This window comes from Alosa pseudoharengus, unplaced genomic scaffold, assembly GCF_046254945.1.
Source record: "Alosa pseudoharengus isolate Yale_2024_CS ecotype anadromous, Long Island Sound unplaced genomic scaffold, YU_APseudo_1.1 YU_APseudo_1.1_scf_4, whole genome shotgun sequence".
NCBI classification, from domain to species: domain Eukaryota; kingdom Metazoa; phylum Chordata; class Actinopteri; order Clupeiformes; family Clupeidae; genus Alosa; species Alosa pseudoharengus.
The window spans coordinates 40,220,258-40,246,933 of NW_027468774.1; the positions used below are offsets into that span (position 1 = coordinate 40,220,258).

At 39.9% G+C, this 26,676-nt stretch overlaps 2 protein-coding genes across 3 annotated transcripts in view; both read right to left on the bottom strand.

The window, feature by feature from the left end:
• Positions 1-396: 396 nt before the first annotated feature.
• LOC143103291 (uncharacterized) lies at positions 397-16,465 on the bottom strand. Of its 2 annotated transcripts, XM_076267105.1 has the most exons (10): positions 16,426-16,465; positions 15,956-16,049; positions 15,683-15,806; positions 8,004-8,161; positions 7,305-7,361; positions 7,035-7,177; positions 6,768-6,927; positions 4,583-4,722; positions 3,270-3,432; positions 397-1,038 (listed from the first exon to the last, which is right to left on the bottom strand). In XM_076267105.1, the coding sequence occupies exons 1-10, from the start codon at positions 16,446-16,448 to the stop codon at positions 973-975; spliced, it is 1,128 nt and encodes a 375-aa protein (XP_076123220.1). In that variant the 5' UTR covers positions 16,449-16,465; the 3' UTR covers positions 397-972. The 2 variants fall into 2 exon arrangements, with proteins under 2 accessions (XP_076123220.1, XP_076123221.1); XM_076267106.1 differs by lacking the exons at positions 15,683-15,806; positions 15,956-16,049; positions 16,426-16,465 and adding exons at positions 13,721-13,793; positions 14,204-15,243.
• A 1,435-nt stretch (positions 16,466-17,900) lies between these two features.
• igf2bp1 (insulin-like growth factor 2 mRNA binding protein 1) overlaps positions 17,901-26,676 on the bottom strand; it is a 49,780-nt gene continuing 41,004 nt past the window's right edge. Inside the window, exons 11-15 of the mRNA XM_076266298.1 lie at positions 25,669-25,785; positions 25,400-25,474; positions 25,109-25,240; positions 24,591-24,704; positions 17,901-24,246 (exon numbers count right to left, since the gene is read on the bottom strand). Coding sequence (XP_076122413.1) covers positions 24,133-24,246; positions 24,591-24,704; positions 25,109-25,240; positions 25,400-25,474; positions 25,669-25,785 — 552 coding nt within the window. The 3' untranslated portion in view covers positions 17,901-24,132. The remainder of the gene's footprint in view (positions 24,247-24,590; positions 24,705-25,108; positions 25,241-25,399; positions 25,475-25,668; positions 25,786-26,676) is intronic.

The window sequence follows — 26,676 nt, forward strand, 5'->3', positions numbered from 1 at the left end:
CAGTTCTTGCAAAATAAAACACGTTCCTTAAAAGTTTTACTTGTGCTCAGAACCAAACAGTGTCAGAGTACCGATCCAGTGTATGATTGAAGTGTTCCCTTAATTTTTTTGAGCATTATATATTCACTTTCAAAGTAAAGACAGACATTTGATTATATCTAATGTGTTCAAACTGTACATGAATATATCAGCTCATGAAAAATAATGTCTGCACATTGTCTGTAAACCCTGCATTATTTCTGTCTGATTATATCTAGAGATTGATATTGTATACTGTCGGTCTGGCTATAGACATTTATTTGGCTTTGTACCGATAGTTGGCAAGGTATTGACAAAGTTGAATCCAATGTAATGCAATCTAATATGATTCAGACAACAGAGGTATTCTTTTCAGACTGAGATTTTATTGACCAAGTCACATAACAGCACAATATCAGCAGGAAAGAAGAGAGCAATGATACAGCCTCAGAAGAGGAAAGGACAGGTTAATTACATACAAACTAAACACAAATACATGGAGAAGGTGCAGTCAGCAATAAACTTAAGGAAAGCAATGCATGTGTCAATTGTGGAGACTTTAAAAAACAACATATGGTTCTATGCCAACTGAAAAGCATGGGAAACTGTAATGGTCCATGAAGCAGAGGAGTATATGTTACGACAATGCAGTCCAGATCATCAATACTAAGCTGTAATTTTGTCCAGGTGCACATCACCCTTCAAGATCTTCTCAGCCAATCAGGGTTCATGCCACTGCAGGATTTTGGACCCAGGATCATACTCGGGTTTGTGAACCTTTGTTCATTATGCCCTGTTTTTTTTTGTCCAATATGTGACATGAATCACCCTTGTGATTCATGTAGGTGAGTCTTGATTGTGATTCATGTTCTGGCTACCTTTAGGCTAGATCCATTGACTCACACACAGTGTTGTGGGACTTCATGTCGTCAGCTTTTGTTTTTAAGGGCGCGTTCACACGTCTGGACAGCATGAGAGATACTCCAGCCACTCCGTCAGGCTAGGATTCTGTGAGGGGGGCTGGTCAAGAGACAGACATACATGATCATGCAGGCATGGTATACGCACACACACAAACACAGACACACACTTCTCTATACAGAAATAAACAAACAAACATGTGTACAAACATGTGTACATGAATCTCTAAATAGTCTTGCTACTATAAACATTCAGGGTTTTTCCCTGGGAGATCTGCTAATACAGAACAGGGGGTTGGAATGAGGCTGCATCTTTTTCTGTTCCCTTTCAACAAAACATTTCTCTTCTTTCTAAGAAATCCTCTGTTTTCTCACATATTTGCATAAAATGGTTCTTGTCAGAAACATTGTTTTCAGCTTTTTCATTTTATGTATCTGAAGAGTTCTCCTACTACAACCGGTCAGTTTTTACTGCAACCGGTCAGTTTTTTGCCCCCCTGGGAGATCTGCTTGTACAGAACAGGGTGCTGGACTGAGGCTGTTTTTGTTCCTGTTCCTTTCAACAAATCATTGCCCTGCTTTCACGCATAATTTGCACAATATGGTTCTTTTCAGCCAGAAAAAATATTTTCCCCTTAAGCTAAAACAAAGTGGTGAGGCGGTCAATACGTTAATTACGTAACTACACCGTGTGCACAATTATTAGGCAAGTGAGTATTTTGACCTTATCATCATTTTTCTGCATATTTCCAACTCCAACCTATATAAACCTGACTGCTAATTGGATTTATGCTTCATCAGTTCATGTGTATTTGTGTAATGAGGGAGGGTGTGGCCTAAAGTGATCAACACCCTACAATCAAGGTGTGCATAATTATTAGGCAGCTTCTTTACCTCAGACAAAATGGGCCAAAAAAGAGATTTAACAGACTCTGAAAAGCAAAAAAATGTAAAATGCCTTTCACAGGGATGCAGCGCTCTTGAAGAAGCAAAGATATTGAGGCGTGATCACCGAATAATCAAACGTTTTGTTGCAAATAGTCAAAAGGGTTGCAAGAAACGTGTGGAGAAAAAAAGGCGCAGAATAACTGCTAGAGACGTGAGAATAATTACACATGAAGTTACCAGGAACCCATTGACCTCCAGTGCGGCCTTATTCCAGAAATGCAACCTACCTGGAGTGTCCAGAAGAACAAGGTGTTCAGTGCTCAGAGACATGGCCCAGGTAAGGAAGGCTGAAACACGACCACCACTTAAGACTCATACGTTTAATGTCAAGACTGGGCCAAGAAATATCTGAAGACAGATTTTTCAACGGTTTTATGGACAGATGAAATGAGAGTGACTCTTGACGGACCAGACAGATGGGCCCGTGGCTGGATCACTAATGGGCACAGAGCTCCACTTAGTCAGACGCCAGCAAGGTGGTGGTGGGGTACTGGTATGGGCTGCTATTGTTAAGGATGAGCTAGTTGGACCTTTTCGGGTTGAAGATGGACTTAAAATCAACTCCCAAAACTACTGCCAGTTTTCAGAAGATATTTTCTTCAAGCAGTGGTACAGAAAAAAATACATCCTTCAAGAAGGCCATGTTTTTTATGCAGGACAATGCTCAATCGCATGCATCCAAGTACTCCATTGAGTGGCTAGCCAGCAAAGACTTTAAAGATGTCAGAATACATCTTCACCTGACCTAAACCCATTGAGAACTTGTGGACCCTTCTTAAATGTGAGATTTACAGTGAGGGAAGACAGTACACCCCTTTGAACAGCATTTGGGAAGCTGTGGTTGCTGCTGGACAAAATGTTCATCATCAACAGATCAAAAAATGAACAGACTTCATGGATGGAAGGATCATGACAGTTTTGAAAAGAAGGGTGGCTATATTGGTCGCTGAATATTTCATGAAATGTCAGAAGTGTTTATTTGTACATTTTGAGTTGTTTATTTTGTTTATTCTTACTCTTAGAAATGAAAATAAACAAGTGGGGTGGGAACATTTTAGTTTCTTATTTAGTTGCATAATAATTCTGCTCACCAATAGTTGCCTAATAATTCTGCACACATAGATTTTCCCCTGAGAAAGCCAAAACTCACTTTCTCTTTGTTAAATATTCAGGTTTGAGGTTCATTAACATTTTTGATTGACTGACATCATTGTATTTGTTCAACTATTCAATTAATCTTCAGAAATACAACTTGCCTAATAATTTTGCACACAGTGTAATGTCTTTGGGCAAGTGAGCAGACACACACATAGACTTACGGCTCCGAGCACATCCACAATGCCAACACAATACCAACACACCCAAACTCACTGCAGCGCTTACCTGCAGGGTGGTGATATCGAGGTCATGGGCGTCCTTTCGCACCGCCAGCAGAGTGGCACTGCCACCCGAGGGGTAACCCTCACCCACCTCCAGGTGGCACACCACCGATGCTGTTTTCAGGAAAACCAGTAGCCGCTGGGCAGGGCGCCAGTCAATGGCAAACCTGGGAGTGGGCATAGAGCAAATCTCAGACACTAGGCCTTATGGATCTCTATGAAAGATGAATTATCATCAGAGCCAACAAGTAACATCTGGGCTTAAGACACTGTAAAATGGTGGTTAACCTGTTTGTTCTGAATCCCCCCCCCCCTCCCCAATGGGACTGGGGGCGATCCTGATCTGATTACATTATAGTTACATAAATCTAAAGCAACATATATTAAATATAAATTATTAAACAAAAATAAATCAACATCGATTTGCCAACATATTAACAAGCAACCTCAGTGCAGGGAACCAATCGGTGACCTGCAGAGCCTGCTGTGAGTAGCATCCGTATGTGCTAATTATCATCAGTGTTTGTGTGCTCACTTACTTCAGGGCAGTATACACAGCTCAACGACCTGTGTGTCACCAAGCCCAAAATATGATACTTTATCATGGTACATAATGATAGCAGATAGTACAACTGAAAGTAATCAGTTCAAATTTATGAAGGAACAGTATGAAAGAGTCTGTGATTCAGTTTCTTAGCTCATTAGCCTATCCAATGACACCCCTTCCTTCTATGCTGAGGACCTTGTAATAGAGGCATTCTCTTGACAAAACATAGCTATAGGGCTCTTGCTTTAAGTGGCTACTGAATCCGAGTTAGCTTATCTGTGATAGTCACTAAACACATACTTGAAATGCCCCCCTGAAATACAAGCCACTGTGTTTGTTTACAATTTGCACTGTTGAATATAAGTTGTGACTTGAGCGTAGACCGTAACGTGATTGTGATGCAGTGGCTATGCTTGGACTTGACAGGAGAGCATGCAAGTGGTGCTGTGATGAGTTTACAGTGCAGAATGTTTTTAAAAAAACAGTGCAGAATCTTTTACTGTGTTATTTAAATCCACTTAGTTGACGGTAAATCAGAGCACAGATCTATGTCTTGGTGCAGATTAAACTGTATTTGGGTCTAGATTCGGACCAGAGTTCGTCTGTGCCTGGTCTAGAGACATACATGTGTGTGAAGCTCTGTTCACATAATATGGCAATTCATTCAATATTTTCGCTGTTGGTTGCTGAATTACATTAACATTACATGGTCTCTTGCAATCTGAATGGGGCTTAAGTGTGTTGCGAGACATGCCCCAGTGTTTATTTACCTGGAGTGCAGAGCCTGCACCTCGGTCAACATCGCCCCCTGGCTGACGTAATGGTGCATGACTTCTAGAAGGGCAGCACTCAGCTGCTCAACAGGACCCTTCACTGTCTCCTCCAGGAGACCTGCAGTACCCTGAAACACCTGAGAGAGAGAGAGAGAGAGAGAGAGAGAGAGAGAGAGAGAGAGAGAGAGAGAGAGAGAGAGAGAGAGAGAGAGAGAGAGAGAGAGACAGACAGAGAATAATTAAGAAATTGCTCATGAAGTCAAATTTCGGCTGTCCTGGTCAATAATAGATTAGCTCACAAGCAATACATTGTGCTCACATACAGCAACAAGACGATATGCTTCCATGTGGAACGTAAACCACTTGAAAAGAGAGATCTTACTGGTTGCCAAACCAAATTCGGTGCTCAAACAAGAAGCTAGTCTGAACTGTTCCATTTCATGTGGGATTTCAGATCTTGAGTACTATGTCAACATGTAAATTGCTCATACCATACCTTTCTATCCCTCTTAAAGCAAATGTACATAGAACTACAATAATGAACGACAATCTGAAGAATAGCACAGCAGTGCATTTCCCAAATACATGGTTTAAAGGGCTATACATAATTTATCTTAGAAAAAAGGGGAAGGAAAACAATTTCTCAACTGACCACCAGAGGGATCAATTTTTTGATTTTTGTTTTATTATACTGTATTTTTAATTGTACTTGCTGAATGACATCACTTTTGGCATAGTCTTGAGTTTCACATGGTAGAACAAAGTGCTAAAACACCACATTCAACTGGCTGTACACAGAGCAGGTCCTAACAAGTGTCATTCGCTGAGCACAAATAGTTACAGGAAAAAATGTGTAAGCTATGTCTGCATTTTACTGTACCACACACAGGTTCATTAGTTCTCACAGTCACTTTGGATGAAAGAGGCAGCTAAATGCGTAAATGCAAATGTAGAGTGCTGCTTGAAAGTTTGTGAACTTTTAACTTTGTTAAAATAAATAAATAATAATAAAAAATACAAATAAATAACCTTATTTAATGCACGTCTAAACCCCAATTTGTAAAGCTGACCTTCTAGTCAAGTAATAGACAGAAACAAAAGAAAGTCAAAATATGACATTTGCAAAAGTATGTGAACCCATGTAGTTAATTTCTTGTAGCACCTCCTTTTGCACCACTACAACCAAACGTCTTCTGTACCTAACCAGTAACCAGTGTCTCACATCTGACTGCAGATTTTTGCCTCCTCCTCCTTGTACAGTTAAGAGAGGTTGGAGGGTCAACTAGCATGTACTGCCCGCTTCAGATCTAGCCAAAACATTTCTATTGAATTGAGGTCTGGACTTTGACTAGGCCAATCCAGAGCACAAATTCTCTTTATCTAAAGCCATTCCTTGGCCATTTTTTTTATCTTTCTGGTGCATCTTGGTCATACTTTTGATGGGCATCCACTTCTAGGAAATGTTGCTGTGATGTTGAATCCCCTCCATTTGCAAATAATTTGTCTTACAGTAGATAAATGGAGCTGCAATCTTACAGAAAGAGAGTCCTCAGACAATCTTTTAGTGAGCTTTCCCCAGACAGGTGGGCTGTCACTACTCTGTTCCTTATGTCCTCGCATATCTCCTTTCCTCTTGGCATTGTTGGTCCCTGTGGGCATGCCTTGGCACTACAGTGGTTTGGCGGGCATCCTGTGGGCATGCCTTGGCACTACAGTGGTTTTGACGGGCATCCTGTGGGCATGCCTTGGCACTACAGTGGTTTAGTGGATTTCCTCCCTCTTTTAATCATGGCTGCTCAAACTCTTTCCAAAGGAAGTCTGTTTTATTAGTATGCTTAATTGATTATTTCTGCACCCAGATATGTTTTACATTAATCAATTACCTACTTGACTTTACCAATGCAGCTGGGGGTTCACTTACGTTTGTACATTAATTCCATGTTTTCTTGGCTTCTCACACAATTTCCTCTAAACAAGTCCATGAATTTGATAAATATATACACCTGACAGTTCATATTTAAAAATTGGTGAGGATAAAATAAGAAAATCCTGATAAAACACCAGAAAACTCCAAACTGTTGAAGGGGTTCACATGCTTTCAAGCAGCACTGTATGTAAACACTTTTGGAACAGAGATACAGTCTTGACATCAGTGTGGAGGAGGTCAAAGGTGAAGGGTCACCTGCAAGTGGAAGTGCTGTTGGTGGTTGAGGGTGACGCTGAGCTTCAGGGGCTCTAGTTTCTCACAAACAGGCCGCAACTCAACACGCATCTCAGACGGACTCACACAAGTCACCCTGTACTGTGTCAGGCCCTGAGTCGCCTCCAGGCAGCTCCATAGCCTACAGACACAGACACAGACACAGACACAGACACACACAATTACACCACAGCCGATATTTTTATATATGAATTTGCGCATCTAAGTGTGAGGCGTAATGGGTCTTACTGCTCTCTAAGCTCTGTGCATTTGTCCAAGCGTGACTGGAGGGCATCGTTCTCCATCTTAAGCTGGCGCAGCTGTCTGTCACAGGAGTGCAGAGCTTGCTGGGCCGACAGAAGAGACTCGTCCAGCTGCAGGCTGACGTGCTTCTGAGGTGGGAACAGCAAGACAGAGGAGGAGAGGAGTGGAGAGAGGCAGAGAGTGAGGACAGTGATGAAGCAAAGCAAGACGTTAAAAACTGTCAGAAAAGGTCAGGATGCCATTTAAAACTCCTACCTCGACTGATTGATTCTTCTTCTTCCTGATGCGTTCAACTGCTTGGCATTCCTCCTTCTGCGAAGAGAAAAATGACTTTTATCATTATTATTATTATGCATCATTGAGACTCCATCCATCATGATTCAGGGATGCAGATGGATGCTGCTTGGCTGAAACAATAATCCAGTCTCAACATAAACGCAGATATGTGAGCTTGTGTATGTATGTGTATCTTGTGTTCTAACATGAATACAAATGCTTCTGATTCTGTGTGTGTGTGTGTATAGACTTCTCTATTCAAAAGTGAGAATCAATGTATTCAGTCTCACTTTTCCTCCACTGCATTAGTGAATATGTGTATGTAAAAATGTAAGCATAAGTGTACGTGAGTCAGGGATGAGTGATATAGAACTAAAAACTTTTTTTTTACAATATAAATTCTAATATGAAAATAGTCTTATTGGCCACAAATCAGTTTGAGAGCCATTCAAAGTCAAGCAAAAAAAAAAAGCTCCACTTTGGCCATCATCACCAATGTACTCTCACTATGGCCTATGGCTTGAACTTCCATCCTGCTTGTTCTTGTTCTGCATTGGGGTGGGCTACCCACAAAACTGTGCAAACATATCATGAACTATATTGCAGGATTCTTATCCTGGGAAAGAATACTACTAGTATTTCATACTGTAGGTGTGACACGATAAGCGTGATGAATACCTTTTGTTCGAGAGTAAGCACCAGTGTCTCTAGGCGGTCCCTCCGCTCCTGAAGCTGGTCACTGCGCTCCTGTAAGCTGCTGATCAGAGTCTCCACCTCCAGCAGGCCATCTTGGTACTCCTTCTTCAGGGCCTTCCACCGCTTGCGAGCCTCACTCTCTGCACATACACAGACAGGTACAAATAATCAAACGCATGCACGCACACACACACACACACAAACAGGTAATTTCTTTGCCTATTAAGCCTAACAACTTTGAGCCTGGAATGCATGTTTTGCATGTGTGCCAGTGGCAGGGCATATGGAATTTCTGTTTTTAATGGTTTACCACAGATGTGCATATGCCAATGTTTTGGATCAAATAACATAATATCTCAGTAAGGGTTGATTGAGAATGCTTTGATTCAAATGCAAGTTGTGCAGTTGTTCTCTTACTCCAGAACACCTGTAGAAAAACTGTTAGGCCAAGTTTATTCATTGGACACTTGTTTGGCAGTGAACAAGTGAACTGGGGCCAGGAAGGCCAATAAATATTTTGGCAGTCTAATTTTGTCAAAAGGTTGCTGATATTGGAACTCAACATCCAATCAAATTACAAATCCTCCTTCCTGTGTTCCTGAAGCAACTTATTGTGAGACTGGAATTGTTAAGGGCTATGGGTCTATGTTTGTCACTTTGCATTCTAACTTTGACGTTCATACGCAGTCTGGACTCTATGCCTCTTTGAGCATACACACCAAACAGCCAAGTAAAGGGTGGTAAGGCTATATAGTATTAAAGCCTTAGTGTTTTAACCCTTAGAACCCTAAGCTGTTTTTAGGGCATTTTCACTACCTTTATTCATAAGGATTTATTCTGGTCATTGTAAGTGCCACACACATATATTATATATTGTTTTTTTCAGGAGAGTCTAGGCTATTCAGATCTGCCATCATTTTTTTATTTTGATTTTTAAAGAATTAAAATATAAAAAGTGTATTATAAAAATTCTTATATTTTGACATGTATCTCACCACAGCAAGCTCACAGCTCTACATGCATTTCATGTGGTTGTAGGGCAGACTGTCCTGAATCGGGCAATATAATTGCCATGTTGGAGGGATACTCTGGGGCTGAGCAATTTACAGAAATATTTGCTGTGTGATTTACGGAAATAAATGCCATTTTTTATAGTGACCTTTCTGAGCTCCATATCTGTGACACGAACTGATCTGACCTGACTTGACCCGAGGTTATGTGTTAGCCTGCGTGCCTGTGTGTATGCTGTCATAATAATTCTCAACTTTTTACTGCATTGCCTTGAACAAAGTAAAGGCAAAAAAGGTGTTTATTTGTTGAACAAATTGGGATGCAATGTGAGCCTTGAATTGGATGCCATGCAGGAATTTGCTAGGATCTCAAAACCGGAATATGAACATGCTTTGCCATAGAGAAACACATGATAGCATTGGATTATAAACATGCTTTGCCACAAGAACAGACAAAAACGTGGGGTAAGTCCAGCTATATGAAGTTATTATTTTGCTGTCACTTCGTCTGTTTTATAACCCAGAAGGATATACTTGGTATCAAATGATAGATCTGAGTCTCCTCTTTCATCTGACATGCGTGGCATATCTATGCGATCACGGGTCCGCGAGTAATTCAAACGAGAGTAATGAGTGTGCAGCGTTGGTTTGTGTACATGACGTTATTATTTTGCAGTCACTTCGTCTGGTTTTATAAGCCCGAAGGATCGATAAACATGGTACCAATGGATAGCCCTGTGCCTCCTCTTTCATCTGATATGCTTGCCATATCGATGCGATCACGGGTTCGCGAGTAATTCAAACTAGAGTAATGTGTGTGCAGGTGAACGCAGAGAAGTATAGACTGTAAATATGATGCAATTTGATTTAATTTCATGATTTTTTTAAATTTTCATACTTGATCGTACAGACAAGTGTGTAGTCTCGTTGGAAAGCCCCACTTCTGCTCTGTCGTTCAATAAAGGTTTCATCTCGCTGCGATGAACCGTTCCGGAGCAATGTAACAGAGAAGAAGGGGTGTGTTTTTTGACGCACTTTGCGTCAATCGGGTTCTAAGGGTTAATGCACATGTCCATGTAAATAAGTATTCACTTTTTGAATGTTCAGTTAACGGCTTCAGGCTTAGAATGTAGACTACATTCTGGAATAGACAATAGAATATAAGATTTGCATTTTATCTAAAAAAAATGTTGCCTTTTGGAACCAAAATGGGGAATCGGTAAGAACCAAACTCAATTGGCAGAAACAGAATTAATACAATTTGATGCATAACCAACCCCAGAGGACAGTAAGGAGCAATTTGATTAAGGTTGGTTGAACTAGAATTGCTGTCTGCATTGGGAGGAGATACATTTACCGGTACCTACATGAATACATACTGATAGTAAAGGTTTTTTGCTACTATAACAGGGAATTAAATTGATTAGGCTACAGGGTTCACATGCACCCTGACAAAACACCACTCCACTTCTGAAATGGGTCTGGGGACCTTCATTTACTTCCAATTTCTAAGGGGTGTAACCAGCAGTGAAATTAAGCTGAAACTGGTACAACCCCAAATCAGAAAAAGTTGGAACGTTGAGTAAAATGCAAATAAAAAACTGAATGTCATAATCTGCAAATCCCATAACCTCATATTTAGCTCCAAATAGGACACAGACACATCATCAAATGTTGAAAATTACATATATGACTATTTCATGGAAAATATGTTAATTTTGAATTTGATACCAGCAACATGTTTTAAAAAAATGTTGGGACGGGGCCAAGAAAATGTTGGAAAAGTTGTTCAATGAGGAAACAAAAGTATTTTACAACTACTTAGGATAACTGACAACATGATTGGCTATGAAAAAGAGCATCCCAGAAAGGCAGAGTCTCTTATAGTCTAGGTCCTAGGTAAGACTTGTATGCACTTCATTTAGCGGAAAATATCTCAACTGTTATAGACTAATATGACCCCATTGAACAACATGGGATGTGTGCCAAAATCTCTACCCGGGACGAAAGTCCTGAAAATGACCACAACAGATGACACTATTATCACACTACAGGTGAATGGAACTTTTTTTCCCCTTTATGGATATCCCCATACATTTCTACCAGATTAATATTCATATTAAGAGAAATATTTTTTGTATTACACTTTGCCTAAAAAATAAAATAAAATATGCAAATGAGGCAATATCTCATTAAATATGCGTACATATAAATTCTTGAAGGTACAGATTTTATGAGGTGATCACAATGTTTACAATGACCATGTAGTGTATGTGTACAAATTCTGGTTTGATATTTTTAATTGTGTTTTGTACTGTATTGAATGGAAAATTAATTGTATACAAACAAGGGATGCATAAGTCGGGTCATAAATGACCCCAGCGGATGTTTTTTTGCAATATCTTGGTCATTTTAAATTGTTATCATTTAGTCTTCCATGTATTCCTAAAATAGGTTGTCTATGACATGAGGCTATTTGGATTTGTATCAAATTGGTATATTTTTTAATTAATTGCATTTTTTGTGTTAGTACCACACTTTTCCATATGTGGGGTCAAAAATGACCCCAAGCATTTTCTATGGAATTTCAAAGGTTAACCCTAGGAACCTTTTATTTTTATCAACTGTGACTATCAGGTATACATTTACCGGTGTATTATCAACAACTTTTCATAACATATCAATGTAGGCGTCATAGGAAATTACAAAAAACTGCAACATTGAACCATAACGGATTTGCATGCTGTATAGCCATACCAAATATTCTAAGTAGGGAAGCGCATGAGTGTGCTTCATGAAGTTTTATAGAATGCCATCACTATGGTTGAGTATGTGCCCTGACTATCATACCAACATCCATGGCTTTTTGATGTTGTGGTGACGCTGCAGACTTGCTACCCTGTAGCCCCAAGTTTGAGGCCTGACTGATCCCTCTATTTGCTATAGGCCTACCTACCCCCTGTGTTTCTCTTTTGAGACAAATTGCTTACTAAACTTTCAGAAAGTCAGGTGCAGGTAACTTGCATGAGTGTGCATCAGTACGCATACATGAGTATGCATGGGTGTAAGTGTGCAAACTCATGGATATGTGTGTGTGGTTGTGTGTGTATGTATACTGTACCGGAGAATGTTTGGGGTGATTTATGGAGTTTTTAACTAGTACATAACAGTGATTTTGATTATTTCCTATGATAATTTGTATTATTATAACTTCATATCTGTAAAATATTGATTTTCATTCCGCAATGGTACAATGTTGCCTGGGGCAAAAACTAAGTTTATATCCAACCTTGGCATTATCATTGGAAAGTTAAAGTGACAAATACAAAACAACAGGTTTATTCCCTGTGTTGCAAGGTAAAACTTTCACAACAGAGTCCATGTATGGGGACGATGATGAGGCAGTGTTTCTACATTGACTTATTTGTGGCGGCCCACCACAATATCAACATTGACCACCACACATGATTTTCCAGGTTGTACTAAATTGTGCTTAAATCTGGTTAGCATCATAACCACGCTGCGCTAATTTGTTAAAAACTGTTGCATTCAAGTTAATTCTGCAAACCTACCACCACAAATATAATTTAATTATGTGGGAAACACTGTGAGACCTCATTCAGTGATAGGATTTTTACAACTATAGCTTCCCTTGCATTTGCAGTACTTGCAACAACGGATACCAGCTACCCAACAGGGACACCCATTCTTGTGTGCACACTTGCCACATGAGCAGGGATCTGGTAAACCTTCAGGTTTTGAGATTACAATCTCAGGGACTAATAAACTGCCCTTTCTTACAAAACCATAAGCATCTGCATTTAAGATCAAGGTGGTGTCTGTAAATGGTGTTTGGACCCAAGCTGCTGTTGAATAGGCTCTTTCTTGCATTAGTTGAGGTGCAAGCGGCTCTCTCAAAGTCCATCTTAAGGGCATTACTATCGAACACAGCAATGCGCAGGTCGTCAAATGTCTCCATGTCCGTTGATGGTTTGAGACATTTGACCAAGAATGTTTGTGCCATTTGTGTTGCACTCTGTTAGCTGTGGACAGTTGACATTGAGAACCAGAAAAGAGTTGTCTGGTTTGTAGACAGTATTCAGAGCTGCAAGTTTGGTTGATATTTTGCTGGTTGTATCGCACCCAGTCAGCACATGTAGTGCTGGGAGACACTGTGTGAGCTCGTCTCCCAGCGCTATGCAGATATCATGAAGTGGTAATATTGATCTTTTCACTCCTGAGTTGCGGATGAGCCAGCACAATTGTTATGTGGTATAATAGACATATATAACACAAAGACATTTGTGTCACCTGATGACAGTGTCAGTGATGTAGATCCATAAGGTGTTCTCTCACTTTCTACAGATCTTTTGGAATTTTGTAAAATAAGGTTTCAAATATGAGTAATTGGTATGTACCAACTTATCTGTTCTTTGTGAGGAATAACTTCATGACATGAAGACATTGTAACTTCATCAACTTGTTTAAGACAATCTGGTAATAATATTTTCCCCATTTTGCAAAAAAACAAAACAAAAACACTAGCAGCTAGATACAATACACACCAAATTAAATATAAAACTGATACAAATTCATTATAATTATTTAAAACAACCAAACTACAACTCATGATAATGACACGTAAGAAGACACATGCCAACACAAATAATAAAGAGTAGATTTCCTTACTTTTCTTGATCTCACAAGTCATCTTGCTTTACAGCCATGTGCTCTGCTATGACCTTAGGACACTAAAAGTAATCTTTTGTTGGAGAAAAAAAGTTGGAGGTGCTGGTGTGATGACCGCAATATTTAGAACAGGTAGGAAATGTAAGCTTTTAAAGTTCAGGTTAATAAATAACTGGCAATTCATGTATGTCACTAGTTGTATAGGTTGACTGTTTTTTTTAGCTATTTTCTTTATATCAAATCAGAATGCTTACAGTCTTCAAAGACCTTATAATTATGGTCACTGTGAACATTGTGATGACCTCAGAAAATCTGTAGCATTAAGGGTTTATATGTACGCATATTTAATGAGATATTGCCTAATTTGCATATTTTATTTTTTTAGGCAAAGTGTAATACAAAAAGTATTTATCTTAATATGAAGATTAATCTGGTAGAAATGTATGGGGATATCTATAAAGGGGAAAAAAAAGTCCCATTCACCTGTAGCGTGATAAGTGTCATCTGTTGTGGTCATTTTCAGGACTTTCGTCCCGGGTAGAGATTTTGGCACACATCCCACGTTGTTCAGTGGGGTCATATTAGTCTATAACAGTTGAGATATTCTCCGCTAAATTAAGTGCATACAAATCTTACCCAGGACCTCTACTATTAGAAGTAATGATGTGGAGGTATTCATCACTCTTTGCAAACCTGTGTGGGCATATGCTGAAACAATAATTATAATGCTTCTTAACATGATATTGTGAAGTATTTTGGGAGTTCATCATCTAATGTACGTAATATCAATATTCAGAGAAATCTTGGCAAACAGAGCTGAAAAACAATATTGGACGGCCGTGGTCTTTTGGACCTCAGATGCCACTGCATTAACACCAGACCTGTTTCTGTAATGAAACTCATTGTATGGGCTCAGGTAAACCTCTGATAACCACTGTCTAAGAGCACAGTGATACATAAATACCATCTTATCTGAGCCTGAACTCATTTAAAATGGACTGAAGTAAAGTAAAAAAATGTCCTGTGGTGAGATCAATCAACATTTGCCATTATTTTTGGAAATCATGGACTCATCTGGGCTAACAAGGAGGGCTTATCCAACTTATCTAACTAAGTGCTCAGTTCAAAACTTAGCATCTGATGAAGGTGATTAGTGCTTAGAGCATGGGCAACTAGCACATCTGACAAGGCACAATCAATCGTGAATAATACAGGTTTTGAGCAACATAATGTCATCAAGGCAACATCTTTTTCGTGGAAGATCTTGAATATTTCAGGAAAGCAATGATTCAATAATATTTAAACAGTATTTCTCCATAGAGGAAGAGTCCGGTGCTAAAATGGCCTGTCTGCAGTCCAGACCTGTCAAATTAGGTGAGTCATGGAATGAAAAACATGATTAAGAATACCCCACACTGTTGTAAAACTGAAATCCTTCATCGAATAGGACATTTCATTCTCAAAACTCTAGCAACTGGTCTCCTCAGTTCCTAAACATTTGTAGAATGTTTAATGAGGTGAAGCAGGTAAACATGTCCCCGTCCCAACTTTTTTTGAAAAATGTTGCTGGCATCCAATTCAAAATGAACATATATATTCAATGAAATAGTAAAACAATTAATTTTCAACATTTTATATGTTGTCTGTCATTTTTGTAGCTAAATATTGTTTTACGAGATTTGTATATGATCACATTCTGTTTTTATTTGCATTTTACACAATGTTCCAACTTCTGATTCTGATTTGGGGTTGCACATTGCATTCTTAACAAGGGTTTTCGGAAGTACAGCAACCATCTTTCTTGTAACCCAAGGTTTGAAATGCAGTTGTTCATTCATTTCCAAACAAAATACACGTCCATTTAGTTGAACAGGCAGAGCACAAGCAAACCTGATAGTGACTTTTTTTGGCTTAAGTCAGGGGTAATGGCAGAACAGTTGAGGTCGGCGAACAGAATCTTACCTGTGGCTTTAGGAGACGGGCCATTGAGGAAACACACCGGAGATTTTAGCTCTGCCAATAATTCCATCATGTTGTCTAGCATACAGAGTTGCTGGCACATCAGCTTCTGTTTCTGACGACAGCCCTAAACAGAGACAGACAGAGAGAAAGAGCGAGAGAGAGAGATCTCTATTTATTGGAGGTTCAAAGCTCGTATAGTGCAGGGTTACCCAGACATCCAAAACATGTAACCTATTTTTGTGCATCTATTTTGATAGATGCAGTCTGTCTTACCATCAAGTAGGAAACCATCATCTCCGTCTCGCCTCTCTCCTGTGGGTCCGCTACCTCGCAGAATAGCTTGGAGGGGTCGGACCTCTCCAGCAACCTGATCACAAGGACGCATGATATCTGCGTTAGGTTAGCTAAATCAGACTGACACATTCTCGCTTTACGCTTTTTGGGTCAATACAAAGCGAGCGTATTGTCGATTCTTGATATCCCTGTTTCGCAACATGTAAATCAAGGAAAGAGGTGTAGAAGCTAACATTACTTGACGTTGTCAAAACAATGAATGCTAATGCTATCGTTAACATGTAACGTTAACGATAGCTAGCTAGCCTATACTAAATTCAGTAGCTGCTATGAGTTGTGCTGGTTACTACTTCTCCAACATTGAATGTAAGCACCGTATTGGACTTTAGAGGAAAATAACACATCACTGAACGAATAACCAGTAACCTAAAGTATGAGCTTGCACTTACACTGGAGCAACCTCCATCGCCATTTCTGTTTTTGAACCAAACGCGCCCAACTGCGATTGGTCATAATTCGGCCAATCAGGAAGAAGCCTCTCAAGTCACATGGTAGACAGCTATATATTTTCTTTATTCATCTTGGCGAGTCGGCGACAGTGAACCATTTTACATTAGGCTGCCTGATATAGTTCGATGACCTTAGGCTACTTTATGTAAGGCTTTTAAGGCTTTAAATGAGAAACACAAATGTCTACATTACCACAACAAACGTTTAAGCCAAATGAATATCTTATGAATGTTTTCCACTAGAAAATGTCCATAATTCTACTGAAATGCATTGGACTATTTTCTTTTTACCATTTGATTCAAGTGAAAATCGCCAGAAAAGTCTAGCCAACAGAGCACCTTATTTAGAGATGGCAGTCTAGCCTAAGTGAAATGTAAGCTATGCATAAGCTTCATAACAACATTTCTGTTATGTAAAGTAGTTTGTGCATTTATTTTCATAATGTTTGTGTAAACCTACTTAAAAGTTAACTTTAATTTTCGAATTAGAACAACCTATAGGATTCCTTGAGGACAAAAAAAACTTGCAAAATGGGGAAAGACAACAATAAATAATCATAATCCCTAATGCCTTAATTACAAATTGAGCTTGGTTGATTTTACTGAGTCACTCATTTTCCAAGGGAAACAGTTCCAAATAAGATTAAGAATGAATACTGGGGACTACACTTTCATGTCCCTTTAAAATCTTTCCAATTGCATTACTTCTACAATTTGTAAAACAATCTGCAATTTGTATCCCAATTTATTCTCATTTAAGAACTTAAATTTTCCCTAATTTAAAAAGTTATTAAGTATAAAAGACATTAAGCATAAGACTAAGAAGGACAGAATTAAAACCAGTTGACTGTGATGACCCATCTTCTATACAAGAGCTCTTTTCCAAAATGCTATAAATCAATTTTTGAAAAGATTAATGTCATGTTATTCAATTGTGTATTTCAGGTAATATCAATAAGAGCAGTTGTGTTGTTTTGATTGAGTAAAGATAAATCAAATAATAATAAAACAATTACAGTTCCACTGAAATTACTTGGAAAAAATGATGAAAGTGCATTAAAATGGAGGATATAGCAGTTTAGAGAAGAGCTCTTCATATGTCTAATGCATTTTTACATGAACGAGTGAATAAAACAGCACACAAAAACCACAAAAGATATTCCGGTTTTCTCATCTTTTAATATCACATTCATATCTATGCTCTGTATTGTTTACAAGGAGTTAAAAACAAGTGTTGATGAACTAAAGAAAATAAATCAGGCAGGCAGAAAGTCTGCGTGTAAAGTCCAGGCACTGGAGGGGGTAGGGGTGAAAAGGAGAGGCAGATAGGTGAGGAGAAACACGGCTATGATAAAAGTTTCCCCTCCTCTGCAACTCTTTTGCCCCCCTGTTCTCCCCCCTCCCACCCTCCAGCCTGCAAATAAATGTCCTTTTATTTCGAATGAATCATTAAAGATAAAGTAAGAATGAGTTTGTTTTTCCACATCATGCAGCTCTGAGAGATCTCACAGAGTGTTATGTTTGCACTTCACAGAGAAAGAGAGAGATAGAGATCTAATGCATCCAAACACAAGAGATACAATCCTATGTCATTTTCTTTAAAAAGCAATCAGGAAAAAAGAAAAAGAAAAAAAGAATTTTTGAGGTTAAACGTAAGTCTAATGAAAAAATGAAAAGATAAAGAACGGTGATTGGATAATGAAACTGACATTTTCCTTTTATCCCTCCCTAACCCTTGTCATAGCATATTTTTTCCATTTCATAATCCTTTCAGAATGACTTCTAACAGCGGAAAGAACAAAAAAAAAAAAAATCATCTTTGGAAGAAGTAAGTTTTTTTCCTTTAATAGACTATCCACTACAGTATATGTAGATGCTACCCACTTGCTTATGAAATTCATTTACTTTATTTTTCGTTTGAGCATTTTCAATTTTCAATTTTTTTTTGTGTCCTTTTTTTCCAAGTCGTTTTACCATTGTCCTATTTTTTTCTTTTTCCTAAGAGGTAGATCAACAAAAAATATTACATGGTTACAGGTTTTCGTGCCCCTTGATTCATAAAGTGAGTACGGGGGTGGGGTGGGGGGCTTGGGGAGAAGGTTAGGGGGTATTCAGAGTGTAAATATCGGTAAAAAGAAGTTTGTGGAGAAAGAAGGATCAAGGGTCAGGTTGGGGAGGTACAGAGGGTCTTAGAAGGGCGGGGCCATATAAGGATCATTGAGGATCGTGAACAGGCACAAGAGTGTTTCATCAACTGAGGTATACAAAGTTTACTTGAGGCCCACCTATAGCTCGTTCCGCACAAGAGCGCTACAGGCTTCTATACAGTAATAAAATCTTCAGTAAGAACGCGAGTGCAGGGGTGGAGGGGTGCAAACAGAGACTGTCCTAATGCAGTGCAAAGCAAGGCAAGGCAAGTAATTCCACCTATTACGGTCAGTGCTCCATCCCCACCACCCCATAATAATTCTCATTCTCCATGTTCGTCTTGGGACCCTCCACCTGAAACCACCAAAGGCTTCTATGAGCGCATGCTGTTCCCATCCTCAATGTCGCCTCTGAAGCCGCCCTCCTTGTCTACTGTGCTAGTCTTGAGTTGCAAAGAGCCCACTCCCAACAGTCAACTAATCTCTGCCCCCAATTAACAAATCAACCAACCAGCACCTCCCGTCACCGATGGAGCCCTTCCCTCAATCTCCACCTTCATTTTGTTACATTTAAGTTCCCAACTCTAAGCCGGAGAGGTAAACTTAACCCAAAAGTGTAAGAGAAACAAATGAGTAAATGAAATAAATTAAAGAAAAAAAAAAAATCAAAATGTAACATGCACTGTCGCTCTTGTCTGGTTGATATAAACAATCTTATGGCTAAGTCTTGAGGTAGCGTTCCTAGTTATGTGAGGTTTTTTACGTCTTGGTAGAACCCAATGTCTTCTTTGAATTTCGGCCAGAGTCTAGTGGGAGGTGAGAATCGTGATGTGTTTCACTCTAAAAAACAAATCCACCTGACGTGGTTGAGGTTGACAGTTGTCTATGTGCGAAACTATATGCTGTAGTAAGTGGAGCAATCTAATACTCACGCCCCTCCACCAATGAATGAGAAGACTTAGAGGGCTATGAACAGTCGTTGTGACGTATGCCAAAAGTTAATTTGGCTTCCATCACAAAATTGCATAAGAAAGGACAAATGAAAGGTGTGTTGTTGATTTAGTTTGTCAACAGAGCGATAAAACGGATCGTAGCACTGTGGCTAAAACATGGGCCACTTTGTGATTAAACCAGGTCTGTATGAATGCTCTTCAAGCATCCATAGACTATTAAGAGCGTAATAGTCATGGTATCTCTCTGACTACCCCAAAGAGCTCCGTTTGGCACAGGTTTCACTTAACGTCATAAGTTTCTTGTTAGTATTTCAACTGATTTAGCTGCTGAAGAGATCTGTGCATTAAAATATGATTGGAAAACAAATCTATATTCCAAACTAAAGTCACAGAAACAAATAATAATAATAAAAAAACAGAAGTGACTGAACAGAAGTGAGAAAACGGACACAAACGAGGCCAGCGTAAGAGAGGGTGTACTCCAGAAAGTGTCAAGAAAGGTCCTTATGAACGACTGGAGCACAGGAAATATTCCCAATGAACTTAAAAACATTTATGGGGATGGAGAAAAGGGGGCATACAAATGGGAGGGAAAGGAAAACGGAGGACAAAAAAGCGCAAGCAAGAGAGGAGGCAGTGTAGTCCTCCCCTGTGTTAGATTACTAGTCAACCTGCTACAGTTTAGTCAAGTGTTTGTTTTAGGCAACAAAAATAAGCTGTATGTAGATAATTCCTAACAAATAATTATTCTCCTCACACTTTTTGACATAAAGGCAATACATTTCTACTCCACCCATCTCCATAAAAACAGAGATTGGTCCATCTTCCTTTCCTCTTTTGTATGCCTCCCTTCAAAAACAAAACAAACCAAAAAAAAGTAACAAAAAACACCCTCTCTTTCTTTTCCAACTTTGCATCAAGTTTCAAAGGTTCCTGGAGATTTCGGTCATATTTCATAAATTTAGTCAAAGTCTTCCATTATAAATGAAACAGTATTTAACCAGATGTCATGTCCAAATAAAGCTTGCTGTTAAACAAAGTAAAAAGACTAAACAAAAACCAAAAAAAAAAAAAAAAAGTCATAAAGGCTGCAGTCTGAATAAACCTAAAAGTGTACATCTCGGTATCTATGGTTACAGCTCTGTGGACTTTTAAGAGACTTTCACTACTTATTTTCCCACCTGAGGCGGGAGCAGGGAGAGGTCGTCTCCAAGGAGACAGCCAAGTCAAGAGGTACTAACCAGGCCTGCTACTACAGAAGCAGCAGATGTTGCTGCCGCTAGCAGAAAGCGAAATGGAAGTCAAAAAAGAAAAGACTTTTAAATCGAAAAGTAAATTCCTAATTCCTTAACTAAGCCACTGGTCCAACATGATATCAGTTGTGTGGTACACTGGTTGTGATTCAAAGAATATGATGTGGCAGTGGTCTATCAATGTGAGACATTTACTTAGCTTTGCACTCAGAATCATTACGTTTGTCATCAGTTTAGTCCACTGATTTTGAAGTTATTTAAAAATACAAAAAATCTTCACAATTGCTTTCTTTTAGATCTTATTTACAGGTTAGATCTCTAGTGATCATTTACCTTTTTGTTCTTTTTGTTTGCTCCCATTTCTCAGAGATTTTTTGAGCATCCCCGGTCCAAAGGAAAAACAAAACAAGCAAAAAAAACCCCAAACAAACAAAAACAAAAAAACCAGACAGAGGCCATAGAATCTCCTTTGAAGTCTTCACCCCACCGCTACCCCCAACAAAAGTATGCTCTTAAACTCAACTTAGACACATATTGTCAGTCACTCTCGCACACACACTCAGATACACTCAAGGCAATGAGGGGGACTGCAGTTACACCAGCGCTGTAAGGTAATAATTATTCACATTCTTAGTGTGTGTTTGTGTGTTTGAGTGTGTGTGTGTGTGTGTGTGTGTCTCTCTGTGTAAATGTTTTCGTTGTTATGTGTTTATTATTTGTGCACGTTGGTTATTTTTTTTAAGGCCCTCACCACGTCACTAAGTTGCACTGCACAGTGCAGAAGACAGCACGAGGTTGATACAGTCCACCTCAGCCCTCTGTGTACAACAGAAAACGTCACCTCATGGAGGGTTGCTGTGGAAACAGGCATCATACAACGCCACCTGTTACGTTTTTCAGCATTCCACAGTGTCAGCATTCTGCCATCAAGCGACCATTCCCCTGTAGTGCAGGTAAGGAAACACTTGAATGACCAGAGTTTTAAAAAGAACACAAAAAGTCATAAATACACATATTTTGACTGGGTCAAAATACTGGCAAGACCCACACTGGAGGTGACATTGTCAGTTGTGACCAAGTGTTCTCCATTTCATGGAAAAGCCACTTCTCATTGGCCAAAAGTGTGATTTCAAGATTAGCTCAAAGCTTGCTTCAGGCAAGTCCCAGAGGTTTACCCTAACTGCCACCACAATGGGGGAAAAAAGCACTCGAGAACCACCCACTTCAAACTTTCAGGGTCACCTCTGGTTCAATCTGAAATCCATATCAAAGAAGAAAAAAAACAGCTCACACAAAGACACATGCACACATATAAGAAAAAAGAAATACCAAAGTAACAAGACAAAAAACCTAAACAAATTACTTCTTCTTTTAAAAAAATAAAATATTCAGGACCATCAGCTTTTATATAAAACACCAGCAAGCTAAAAAAAAAAAAGGAAAAGAAAATTAGGAATACTGAGGTAACAATACCCTGAGGTAGGTTTTTCTTTTTCTTAATTTCATCTTTTCTCTAATCTGTTCTCTATTAAGGGAGAGCGTGCCCAGACCTCTGGTGCCCTCTCCGGCAGACTCTGAGCCAAGTGGGAGAAAAGAGTGGCAGTGGCGTAGCCAACGACCTTGCCTGCTTGTGACCTTTGACCTTAAAGGTTGGAGTGAGGGCTCGGGGAGAACATGTCGGGTTCAGACACACCATGGTCATCCTAGAGCCACTTATAAGGTTTCTCCTGTCCCACAAAGACCTCTGCATGTGATTCAGAACTATTCAGATTTTACTTATGATGACATTTAATACCTTACATTTAACAAAATTGCACATGGAGGTCTTTGAGGGTAAAGACTGAGTTTAAAAATGAACCAAGGGGAAGCCACACTTACATCACAAGCAGCTATAAGATGGCCATGTCCTTGTACTGAATTACACCCAACATTCCTCCTCTGCCCTCCCTCTCTATAATTCTCTGAGGGGCTGGGTTAACTCACATATCATATATATATAATATATATAAAATATGCCATTTGGGCGCGGGTCATCTGCCAACCAGCATCGCTGGCTGCTTTTCGGCCAAACGTTAGTTTTTTTTACATTTTCGTATATTTTTCACACGTGGCATTATAGGCTGCATCTTTGAGCTGGTGCTCTGCAATAGAACTGCAGAGTCAGCTTCGACCCGCGCACTAACTGTTCTCTCACCGCAATGACTATCCGGCAACTCTGGGGCACTCCCCGAACTCCAACTGTACCTCATCTGGGTCCTGGTGCCCAGCTCGTTGCTGTCGGTCACTCACAGTATTTTAATAAACATTTATGAAGATTATATTTACAACCTCTTTATTTTCTTCTCTTTGCTTTTTTCCAAAATCTTCAACCCCCACAACCTCTCCTATGTGGGGGATTTAAAGAGCAGTGTCAACAACTGCAACCCCTCGGCACTCGTTTGATTGGTCGGGTACAGGGTCACCTGACCGGTGGCAACGCACCCGCCATATGCAATGACTTCCGCCACTGCCCCCTTTTCTCCAGACTTGGCCGCACTGCATTTTCTTTTATAATACCTCTGAATAAACATTTCTATACATATAGCTCTATTTTTCCTTTAAAAAAACACCCTTAAAATATCAAAATGACCAGAGATGGCGAGGACTCAAAAAAGGGGAGGTTGGTTAGTAGAAAGACCTCTTGGCTGAGCCCAAGTGCAGGTGGATGTTGCCTCTAACAGCAGACCCTGGTGCAGCATCCTAAGCCCCACTCCTTGTTTTTAGTATTACAACTTAAGGCAAATCTGATGTCAGGTCTGCTGTATAACTGGGAGGCTTTACTATGCTTTAGCTCCCGGGCTTGGTGAGCTGCAATTCTATGAGCATCCACCAGAGGGCGACCTTACTCCCTTTTACCACAAGGCCCTGCCATCACTGGTCATTAATTCTGGTCTGGCATCTGGTCTCTGTTTTTTTCTCTAGCTATTTATTTTTTTTCCTTTCTCTCACTTTGTATTATGTATCTGTCCTCTAAACTTTGTCTTCTCTCTCAGGCTTCATCCCTCTATTCGTTTGATGCTCCTCTCCCTGTCTGCCGCTGGGTCTGTGTGTCGCTATCTCGGTCCGTCCATCAGTCCGTCCGTTTGCACGCTCTTCGAACTTCTGGTCTAAAGTCTCGTCCGTATGTCTGTCCGTTCATCTGTCAGTATCTGTCCATCAGTCCAAACCTCTGCCCCTCCGCACTTCCGCCCTCCCCGGGGGGTAGGTGGTGGGCGGGGGGAAAAGTGGGCAAGGCGAAGAGAAGTGGCCAGGCGCTCACTTCCTCCGGTTTGTGTCCTGCTGTGCCAGACCCTGCTCGGGCATCTGTTGATGCGGCTTCTGCTGCTGTTTGACCTGCGTCAAAATGTCCCTGATCTTTCTCTGTGCCAGCTGGGAAGAAAGAAAGAAAGAAAGAAAGAAAGAAAGAAAGAAAGAAAGAAAGAAAGAAAGAAAGAAAGAAAGAAAGAAAGAAAGAAAGAAAGAAAGAAAGAAAGAAAGAAAGAAAGAAAGAAAGAAAGAAAGAAAGAAAGAAAGAAAGAAAGAAAGAGGTGATAAATATTTGACTAGAGAAAAAAAAAGTGCTTTCTTCCTGAATTTTTGTTTTCTTGTCTGGTGTCAAATACAAACAGGTACTGCCAAAGATAAAAGCACGGTTTAATGAGTACAAGACTGGAGTACGCCGTTGAAACCTGTGGCAGGAAGTAGATAAGTTGGACACAGCACTCTGGCCCTACCTGGCTTGCGTAGAAGTGGCCAATAATCTTGACAATGACCTGGTCCTGTTCGTCGGGGGTCTGTTCTCGGGGGACCACCACCTCAGCAGCAGTCAGGTTCTGGAGCTCATTTACCTGCATGGGGGAGAGAGCACCTTAATTGACACCTTTGCATCCATGTGAAAAGTATAAGGTATGTATACAAAATACAAATATTTTGTATACAAAAGAGTAAGGTAAGGTATACAATATGTAAAGAAGCTTATCAGAACCTTAGATACTTTTCATGGTGCCTCTATACAAATCAAAAATACAAAACCAGCAGACAGCAATGCCTAAGTGTTGTGGTAGCACCAACTACTTTCTGGATCATGGATAACATGTTGCCATATCTCCATGGCAAAAAACACTAAGCACTAGCAATTTCTTTCACTGCATGATTTATGCATCTGCTATAACATGATTGGTTTAGTTTGTACGTTATGCTAGTCATCTTGCCAACCCCTCTGGCCACAAGTTCACAGTAACCAGTTTCTTACCGTCTTTCCACCCTTCCCGATGACCCTGCCTGCAGCTGCGGCCGCGACCTTGATGTGCGTCTCTAGTTTGACTTCTTCCTTGGGGCCGAAGAAGTTCTCCTCCTTCAGTTTGCCGTAAATCCTGCCCTGGGCCTAATAGTGGACAAAGGAGGGAGAGGATTATTACAAAACTATTACAGTGAGATCAAATGAAGATGAAAACTTCAAGTGAGTGTCCCAGATTAATTTTCTGTTGTGTGAGCTATTGTACCCCTCAAAAGTGTAACCGTGGTCATTAAGGATGTACGGTACCTTGAACTGAGCCTCAGGTGGTCCAGTCACGATGACCATACGCATCTTGGAGTCGGGTGTTTCTGCTGGTGCAATCTACAAGGAAAGACAGAATCCGTGTGATCAGTCAAAACATTCTGTCAACTGATGTACAAAGAAAACAAAAAAAGACATGAAGGCCAACAGTCTGACAGGTCTATAATTAGATAGATAACTATAGATAAAAGGAAAGTGCATGTTTGTCTGTGTGTGTGTGTGTGTGTACACATTAGTCAGACGTGTTCTCGTACCTTGATGGAGGCTCCAGCAAAACGACTGAGCTGCTTGATGTGCTGGCCCTTCTTCCCGATAATAGCACCCACTGCCTGGGCTGGGATGTACACATGGACAGTCTCCTGCTCTGGAGCCTGTGGAGCCCACATGGTTAGTTAGGTGTGTTAATCACCATAGGAGGAGATGAACAACAACATCATAACATGATCATAAAGTCACCAGCTATAATGTTAACTGCCAAACTCCAGATCAATAAATAGCAAGAAAAGTGTCAATTGATTGAACATTTAGCTTGAAAGGGCTGAAAATGGACCACATCCGAACAACTAGTGGTGTGTAGTGTGTTTGCCTAGAGTGTTGCACTATAGCCAGAAGTAAATCCCAGTGGCAAGCACATGCAGGTATTGTTGAAAATTAAGGTAGCAGTCCAAATTGTCATGATAACTCTTATGTTTATTCACTTGTAGAAGTGCACGTTCATATGCAGTCGTATAATGCCTTTCTGCATAATTTGTTTGACTCATGAACACTTCTGTCATGTAAGCATCATCAGGAACATGACAGCAATACAACACTGCCTGGCCTGAGACTAGCTAATTAGAGATCATTCTGAGTGACATTCTGGACTGAACACAGTAGCTGACGCTTGTTCCTGTGGCTCCTCTGTGGTCTGCTAATGACCAGCTAAATTACAGCCACGGATACCCTCAGGCAGTGCCAATGAAGAGCAGTAGTACTTTAAGTTTAATGCCATATCAGCATCTAATGAATATTATGGTAAGAAAGGAAAAATAAAATAATATAAATTAGAAATGAGAACAAATAGAATGGCATAGATAACACAAATGTACATATGATAAATTCCAGAACCTTATGCAATGGGGCATTATTGAAAACATATTAAAACGGAGAATAAAATCGCTGCGCACACACACACACCGCACGCACACTCACACGCGCACACACGTGTGCACACACACCACACGCACACACACACACACACACACACACACACACACCTGTGT